This window comes from Sardina pilchardus, chromosome 20, assembly GCF_963854185.1.
Source record: "Sardina pilchardus chromosome 20, fSarPil1.1, whole genome shotgun sequence".
In the NCBI taxonomy this organism is placed as follows: domain Eukaryota; kingdom Metazoa; phylum Chordata; class Actinopteri; order Clupeiformes; family Clupeidae; genus Sardina; species Sardina pilchardus.
In genome coordinates this window covers 28,062,487-28,071,819 of record NC_085013.1, presented here as the reverse complement: position 1 = coordinate 28,071,819, position 9,333 = coordinate 28,062,487, and the positions used below count along the sequence as shown (strand labels likewise).

At 42.2% G+C, this 9,333-nt stretch overlaps 1 protein-coding gene across 1 annotated transcript; it reads right to left on the bottom strand.

Annotated features, from left to right (window-relative positions):
• Nucleotides 1-3,372: 3,372 nt before the first annotated feature.
• On the bottom strand, nucleotides 3,373-4,587 carry LOC134067113 (G-protein coupled receptor 151). The gene has a single exon (XM_062522189.1). The coding sequence runs from the start codon at nucleotides 4,585-4,587 to the stop codon at nucleotides 3,373-3,375; it is 1,215 nt and encodes a 404-aa protein (XP_062378173.1).
• Nucleotides 4,588-9,333: the final 4,746 nt, after the last annotated feature.

The window sequence follows — 9,333 nt, the reverse complement described above, 5'->3', positions numbered from 1 at the left end:
GCATACCCCTACCAAGATGGCTACCGCGGTAAGGTCATAGTTCAAACTGAAAACCATCCATACCAACAGCAAGGCGGCCATCATCACAGAGACCAGAAGGCAGATGAGAAAGAGGATGAGGACCTCGAGTGCGTTAGATGGAGTAGGTTTAGAGAAGACATCCCATAGGAACATCAGCAGCCTGGAAACTCTTGACTGAAACGATCTGAGAGAGAGACATTTACTAGGGTGATTCTCTGTCGTAAAGATGGTGCAGTATGTGGTCATATGACATTGTAAGAGGATTGCAATTTCATATGATATATTGATGGTATTGTTTGTATTGTGCCATACATTCTATACATTCACAAATGGCAGCTTGTATACCAAACAGATTTTGTCAGAATACACATACTCATGCCAGCACACACATACACACACACACACACACGCACACGCACACGCACACGCACACGCACACGCACACGCACACGCACACGCACACGCACACACACACACACACACACGCACATGCACATACACATCACGTCCACACATATTGCAGTATTTCAGGACTCACAGTCGATTGTTGGTTTGAGCCAAGCCACCTTCCATTATGCTTGATTGCAGGCATTGAAAACATGAAGGGGGAAAAAAATCCATATGCAAGCATAATAAATATACATGTTGCATGTTTACATAAGCAAACATACAATTTTGATGCTCTTTTCTTGTAAACATAGAGCAAATAGAGAATATAGACAGTGTACAGTTGATTTAGCAGTTTCAATATTTTATTCAATATACAGTTTTTTTTTCTTTCAAATGTATCAAATCAGGAGCTCCCAGTTTTGTTCTGAAATTGTGAAATGTTATTATATTTTAAGGTGTGATGGAAATAATGAAACACACACAAACAACAATACATGGGGGTCAATCTGACACTTGTTTAAATCGAAAAAATACAATCTGACAAAAATATAAATATGCATTTTTAAATATAAATTTAAATATGGATTTTACCTTTTCAACACCGGTGACAAGCAGGCTTAGTGGGCGATCGGTTCAACTGTGATGGCTGGGTGGATCTGGGGTTTTACGCGTTTGTCGAAGACAGAGAGAGATTATTGGAATTGTCATTCTTAGTTCCTCATCGCGGCCAACCCCAATGAATGTATGTATATGGCAGTCTCTCTCTCTCTCTCTTTCTCTCTCTGTATCTCTCTCACACACTTAAGTGAACATGTTATGCCCAATAACTGCCTTGCACCACACACACACACAGCTCAACCTATTTCATCTTCACACATGAGAGCAGTTTTGACTTATGATATAGAGCTTTATGATAAAGGCCATTCAGTGATTGTAGCTTTACTTTCATAATGTCTAACATATTGCCAATCTCTTGCAAGACAGCGGAAACATCAACTTCCAGTTTTAGGATGAGAATTGCAGAAGGGCAATCAAAGGCAATGCAGAGGCCATATACCCAAATCTGTGATAACACTGTGACAAAATATTGATTTTGATAACATGGTGCAGAAAGGGCAAAAAATTCCAGAAATCATGCCCCTTTTAGATGCATCAAGATGGTATTTTAATGCACCTATAAGTGCAACCCCTGAAATGAATTATGTGCAAAAATAAACCTCAGTGTTGAACTTGTCACAGACCCTCTCTGCCTGTATTTAGATGTTTTGCTATACAAAGCTATTGCAGGAAATACTTCCATTTTCTGAAAGGCAGCCCTGCTGTTTTATATAATTACACATAACATGACATAAAACCTGATTGTTGAGTTTTTGTACTATGTTAGTACTTTAACAGTAACTTTACTTTTTCCAAAACAAATCTTTTGTAGCCTTCAGAGAGTGTACGTACTGTATGTGTATGCATGATGATTTGAACTGGGCCTACTGACTCATTCATGAGCGGAAACACAATACGATAAGATATTAACCGACAATGCGTACTTGACTGCATGTTTTATACTGATAAGATTTGTCCAGTTTGTTTTAGGTCAGACCTTTGAAAAAAGTGAGTGATAACAAAACTTTCAAGTGTGTGTGTGTGTGTGTGTCTCTGTGTGTGTGTGTGTGTGTCTGTGTGTGTGTGCGTGTGTGTGTGTGTGTATCTGTGTGCCCTTTATGATACACAAATAGAACAAAACTCGAAATGGCCACATGGAAAGATGGTCATGGTATTCTTGAGAGGATAGGAAGTGGTCTAGCAATGACTGAATGTGCATACAGTATGAAGGTCTGCATCTTCAGCTACTATTTGTTAGAGTATATAAGTATAAATATGTTAATGTATTTATGATGACAGATCAATACTGAAATAGTACCTTTATTTATGTTATACATACATTACACGGAATCAATACATTAATGAAATGTCCAAACCGATTCAAGTTCTGTCCCTTATACAGTCAGTGGTTCTGACCTTTTATGGCAATAGCAGCTGGGTAGTGCATATAGGAAACAAGATCAGGAAAACTATAATGACCAAGACCCAGAATACACACAAGCCTATCTCTGATGTCCATCATGGTTTGCGGCCGAACAAATGCATGCTTAATAGAGGCCTATATATATATAAAAATGTAGTTAGTTGCATTACCCTCAGTCAGTGACATTATAGAATTCTTAATCTGTGGAAAGCTTTCATTCTATAAATACTGAACTTGAGTGAGTGTGTGTGTGTGTGTGTGTGTGTGTGTGTGTGTGTGTGTGTGTGTGTGTGTGTGTGTGTGTGTGTGTGTGTGTGTGTTTGTGTGTGTGTGTGTGTGTGTGTGTGAGAGAGAGAGAGAGAGAGAGTGTGTGTGTGTTTGTGTGTTTGTGTGTTTGTGTGTGTGTGTCCACACTACAATGGTAAGGATAAGGACCAGTAAGGGAATTGGTGATGATGATGGTGATGGTGATGAAGGGTTGAGATACCCTGACAAACCTCACATTTCTTGCATATTTGTTATAGACTAAACATATTTTACCCGCTTTTCCATAGATTTGGTTATAAAATTGAAAAAACATCACCAAAAAACTGCAAATTTCAGTAGTGAAATGTAACTACTGGATAATAGCAACATAATCTCATACATTTACTCAATATTCAATATTTCATACAAAGCATGGCACAAACATTTAGTGGCAGTTAATATTAAACATTTTCCCAAAAGAGTGAGAAGACTGTAAAGAACTGTGAAGCACAATGTGTGAGGAGGACCCCAATACAATCTAAGAGATAGAGTGTATAGTGGGGGAGTAAAGCAGTGAACTATCATGCCCAATACAGCCCAAAACTTACAAAGAAAACTTAGAGATCAGCTTAACACTGATTATTTTATAATGCATAATTTCCTTTAAAAATAGCATTAATGCGACTCGCACAGACTCATAAGTTGGCTGTGCTTTCCCCAAACCGTTCCCATGGCAGTGGGTCATGCTCCTGCAACACCAATGTGCTCTCGCGCCCGGTCCAAAACTGCTGGAGGTCGGGCAGCAGTCGACCAAACTCGTCCGTGCGCACACTTTGCAATTCGGGTGGCAAGGATGCGCATCTCGAGTCAGCAGGAAGATTGATTAGTATCATGCGCGTGCCTGGCTCGTTCCCGCCCAGTGGCTCTTGCTGCTCGTCGGATTCCGATTTTGAATCCTGGCAGGAGACTGACCTACACACTCGAGACAGATCTTCTCTGAGCGACCCGTGCGCTGTGAGCAGCATAGCGGGAGACCACGCGCTGCTGAGGTATACGCACACTTGCGCGACGATAAGGAGGGTCGGTGGAGGTTGGAAGTTGGCGCGTGGGTTGTGTCGAGTCCAGGCCCAGAACACCCACTGAGGTAACACCAGGAGCGCGTGCGCCACCGTGAGGCTCAAGAGCATCAGCGCGCGCCTCCGGACGTGGTGTTGTGCGGCGCTTGACGACGCAACGGTGGCCGTCTGCGACCTTGTATGGAAGATGGTTCTCGTGTAGCTGATAAAAGCGATTAAGATAGGAATCGCAAACGCAACGATTGGGAACACCTTGCTAAACAGGGATATAAAACCGAGATATTTGCGGGGGATCTCACATAAGCACAAACACGAATCCCCGCGAGCCTGCATCTTGGAAAACATAAGCTCCGGTATTGGGAAGACAAGCGCCACAATCCAAGAGAAGACCATCGTCCAAAGTGCTCTCCTCGCCCTGTACTTGGCGCCCTGCACCTGACATAATGGAGGATGGTCACGAGCAATGCTGGTTGCGGCAAGAGTGAAGTTTTTAGCCGCGAGGCACCCGTGCTGAAACCATTCCGTTGTCTTGCACGCAAGGTCCCCAAGCATCCATGTGCGCGTGTGGTAGGTAATTACGCGCACCGGCACGCACACGGTCAGAATCAACAAGTCCGTTACGCATAGGCCGGCCAGTAATGTTCTGGCCTCGGAGACAGTCCCAGTCCTCAGTCCGTACACTAGAACGACCAGAAGAATGAGATTCCCGGGAACACCGATTCCGGAGATAGCTGTAAGGACCGCGGGTAAGATGATGGTTGTGTCCTGGCGCTGGAGCAGTTGGATCCCTCCTGCAAAATAAATGGAGCTGTTGTCCGTCCTCTCAAGAGCCATTGTGTCGGTTAGTCAAACAGATCAAGACGAAATACTCAAAAATATCGATATCCATGAATATATAAATAGCCCGCTACATATACAGTGCAGCTACAGTTCATTTGAACATTGGAGAGATGCGATCACTTCTGTCAGTCGGCTATAATGCAAAGACCAAATCCTGTAGGAACGCTGTCCAACCTAGGTGTGGTGCTGAAAGCGTACGTTCCAGTCCCAGAACAGTCTGGATCCACTGTTAGACCGACAGCGGTGGAGTTCAAGCACTCAGGGAGTTACATCTAATATCCTCAACCATCATGTGACCAGAGAACCTTTTCCCCAAGTCAGCGGCATCCAATTATAGACACAGAGTATCTCCCGTTCTCTAACTGTGCTCCCATCCACATCTTGTGAGTGTGTGTGTGAACGCACACGTGTACACTGAAAATCCTTGGACACTTGACTATTTGTTCAGTGTAGTAGTCTCAAAATCCATACCGAATGCACTAACCAGTGCTGAGAGATATTTGCCTGTTTTTTCCCCTTCACAGCCTGAACTCTGTTCTGCTCGGGGCACTGAATGGTCCTCCCTTACCAAGGAGCAGTGAGTCCTTAGATTCACAATGTTCATCCATGTGGAACAAAATACATCAGTCACTCTAGCTGTAATTGGTCAGTGCGATGACAATTCCTTACAAAACAATTGAGAGAACATCAGCCTTGGAAACAAAAACACAGCAATTTTAATCCCCCCCCCCCATCTGTGCCTATGTGTGCAAGCATTCAATTGAATACTAATGTGCTGTCAAAACATTAAAGACCAAAGGAATAGTCATTAGTCCTCGGTATTAGCTGCAGCCAAATATTTGTGTGTTATTCAGCGATGAAATTATCCTTAAGCAGTGTGTGCAAGCATTGTGGGAGCACTGACATTGGTGGCCTAGTTTGAATAATCTCTGTGTGCGTGTAGTAATATGCATGGCCTAGTTTTTATATGGTGTCTCTACCCAGTGCCCCAGTCTCGCTCTTAAAGCCATTCATTGCGTGCTCATCCATTCAGAGCGAGATGGAACAAAGATCAGCACTTTAAATGTAGAACTCCATTGCCCCCTCTCTCTCCCTCTCTCTCTTTCTCCCCACACACACATGCATACACTCACACGCATTGTGCATACACACACACACACATGCGTGCGCGCGTGCACACATGCATGCACGCACACGCACTCACACACACACACACACACACACACGCGCACACACACACGCACACACACACACACACACACACACACACACACACACACGCGCACACACACACGCACACACACACACACACACACACACACACACACACACACACACACACACACACACACACGCACACACACGCACACATACGCACACACACACACACTCTTGTCTTTCTCTCCTCCCTCCCATGGTTCCCATTTGTGTGTGTGACACAGGGCCTGTCCCTGTTTCTATCCGTGCAGGCCTTAAGGCAGTGGCAGAGGGACCTTAGACAAGCAGAGAGCACTAATGCTCTCACTGGAACACTTCCGGGTCGCTGCCGAATGAGACAAAGTAGTTTTTTTTAGATTTTTTTTTTTTGGGCTTTTTATGCCTTTATTTGGACAGGACAGTAGAGAGAACGACAGGAAGTGAGTGGGAGAGAGAGTCGGGGTGGGATCTGGAAAGGACCACGGGGCGGGAATCGAACCCGGGTCGCCAGCGTACAGTGCAGGTGCCCCAGCCAGTTGCGCCACTGCCGGGGCGAGACGAAGTAGTTTTTATTTCAGGGATTTGGACACCCTCACATACAGTATGTCCCTCCGTGACTAGTCTATTACACGCGGTGAGATCATAGAGGATTCAGCTGAGAACACTGCTAGCCTTTGGGAGAACAGCATGTTGTGAACAAACTTAAGCCTACCTTGTAAACAGTTCTGACAAACAAAAACACAAATGGAAATATATACAATATATTTAAACCATGTTGCGCTGGAATAGACCTACATAGGCATACTGCTTTGATTTATTTATAAACATTTATGTAAACATGTAAAAAAAATAGAGCAACCATGGCATGTATCAAAATAAACTAGAGTATTGTGTCTTTTATAAACAGAAAAATATGATTTTCTTCATAGGTCAATGTGACATCACATATTTCCACTCAAGCAATATTTAATCGTTTGATAATATTTTAAAGGTCTTTGGCACATACTAAAAAGCTCTTGAATGGGGAGTTTTCAAGCCAGCTGACCGTTGACAAGGGGGCAAAACTTAAGTCATATCATTTTTGTATTATCTAACCAGAGAGTGACAACCACTTGAAATGCCTTCATCCATTCAAAGTTTACATATAGGTGGAACATGGTCATCGTCACCCTAGCAGGCACAGATTTGGTCACTTTTACATTTCTGTTGATCAGGTCTTGTCACCTGCATTGTGGTTTATGCTGAATCAGGGGAGACGGATGAGAAATCCATATTTCTCTTGCCATGTGTCTTTAACAAGCATGGGCAAGCAATAAGTGTATACCGTTTTGAAGTAAGTATTTTCTGTATTTCTAAACATGTATAGAAATACAGGGTGCTACATTGTTTTTATCTACATTGTAGATTGTTTTTATTCCAATTAGGTAATGATGGTTCATTAAATATTTATTACAAGTAGTACTTTATTGTATTTAAAATACATATTTTAAATGCTTATATCTGAAATACCGTGCATCTCTGACAATATGTTATCTATGAGTGAATGTTGATATTGTGGTCCCATCTACACGTGGCTTGTGTATGGAACATACAGATGGAAGATACAACCAAAAGCCCTTAGATATCATTTAGTATATACCCAGAAATAGAATCTGCTTTGTCATCATGGAAGAACCATTAAATGCAGAAAGGTCAGGAGGTATCCTATAAACCCCCCCCCCCCCCCCCCCCCCAAAAAAAAAAAAAAAACCTCATCAAACCTGTTTATTACATCAGGAAAGTGTCACCACGGTAATGCTGCAGTATTTTGAGTTTCTTGTGCTTCCACAATGTCAAACGGTGTAAAGGATGTAGCATAATATAGATCATGTTTTCTTCATAGCAGAATTTAACATGTGTTCAATTTACATTATGTACAGGAAATCTGTTAAAAGAGAACATGGAACAACAAACCATTAAAACATTAGGAGCAGTGAGAGAGATAGAGAGAGGGGATAGAGAGATAATCTGTGTTGGAAAGAGAAAGAGACTGGCCAGTATGTGAAGCAGGAAAGGTCACAGATGAGCTGTTATGAGTCTGTTGTTCATTTAAAAATATCAGCCTATAACAGCAGGGTAATACTTGAGTCTTTAATGCAAAGCGCCATCCCATGGTTTGTAGCTGCGACTTGTAGTCTATAATATAATATAATATAATATATTATATAGGAAATGCAATTGGAATAATTTATTAGAACAATAAAATAAAGTTCTATCTTTTCAATTTTCTCAAAATCTCATTATTTTCTCCACTAAAGTCAAAGCATGTGCAAGCAGTTAATATGTGGGTGGCCTTTTTGTGTTCTCTTTTTGTTAATGACAGGTGGGTCGGAAACTATGGCTGCGTGAAAAATACTCGTAAAGGACAAGGCCCGTTTCATGATTTTTGACAAAGCCTCACGGCCTGGAAAAATACCCAATCCCTCCAAAAGAGGGCGCCAGAATCTTTATTATGAGAGACAAGTAAAATATGGCCCTCTCCCTCCATTTTTCCCTCAGGCGTTAGCGGTATTTGTAGGACTAGTCTATGTTCATCATTTCGATGGTGTCGAGTTGACATTACAGTTTACCAATAAATTAATCGAATAAAATGAAAAACATCAAATCCGCATAAATTAAAAACAAACCTGCACAATGAATAGGCCGACGAATAAGGGGGAAACCAAAACAATGTTGGACAATTTAATTAATCTATTGTATCCTTTAAGAAGAAAGAGTGTAGGCCTATTTGTTGTATAATAGGAGGTGAGAAAGTTTTCTTTTATTGGTGGGATCCAGCACGCCTTACTAAGTGTAGAAGAACACTTAAAACTTGCAACGAAAAAAGGAGCAGCAAGAAAGAGAGGGTTTACGAAAGGTCATTTTTATTTAATCTAGATGGATTCCTACTATTTTTTCCCTCTTCTTGTGCATAACACACTGCGCACATTAATCTTGCCCTTTATCTGAACCGAGGAGAATTGAAAAGGGCTTATCCCGCGCGCTGGCCGCGGGGCGATGCGCACGGGGCCCCAGTATTGCACGCGCTGGCCCCAGTGTGAACACCGAAGCCATTTCGGTCCCGCGTGACCAACCGGTGTAACCTGCCACAAAGGGAAATGAGAAAAGAGAGGGAGAGAAGGAGAGAGAGGGGAAGAAGGAAGGGGGAATGGAGTAAAATGAAGAGTTCAATTGGGGAGCGATGGAAATAAATAGGAGCCATCGATGATAAGACACACGCAATTTCCTCATCTATTTAACATTCATTGAATTGAATAATCCGCCCTTATTATCGTAAATAGTCTGCATATTTACCTTGAATATGCTAATTTATGTTTGCTTCAAGCGGTTGCGGACTTAATTTTTTCATCAGTATATGCATATCTCTCACCAGACCTCATATATACATATAGGCTAAGCTATAAGATAGAGAAACAGAAAGACAGAGAGAGAGAGAGAAAGAGAAAGACAGAGATAGATAGAGAGAGAGAGAGAGAGAGAGAAAGACAGAGAGAGAGAGAGAGA

Bases quoted from the DNA above. Each gene is read 5' to 3' on its own strand.
- LOC134067113 (XM_062522189.1), bottom strand. From the start codon at position 4,587: ATGGCTCTTGAGAGGACGGACAACAGCTCCATTTATTTTGCAGGAGGG.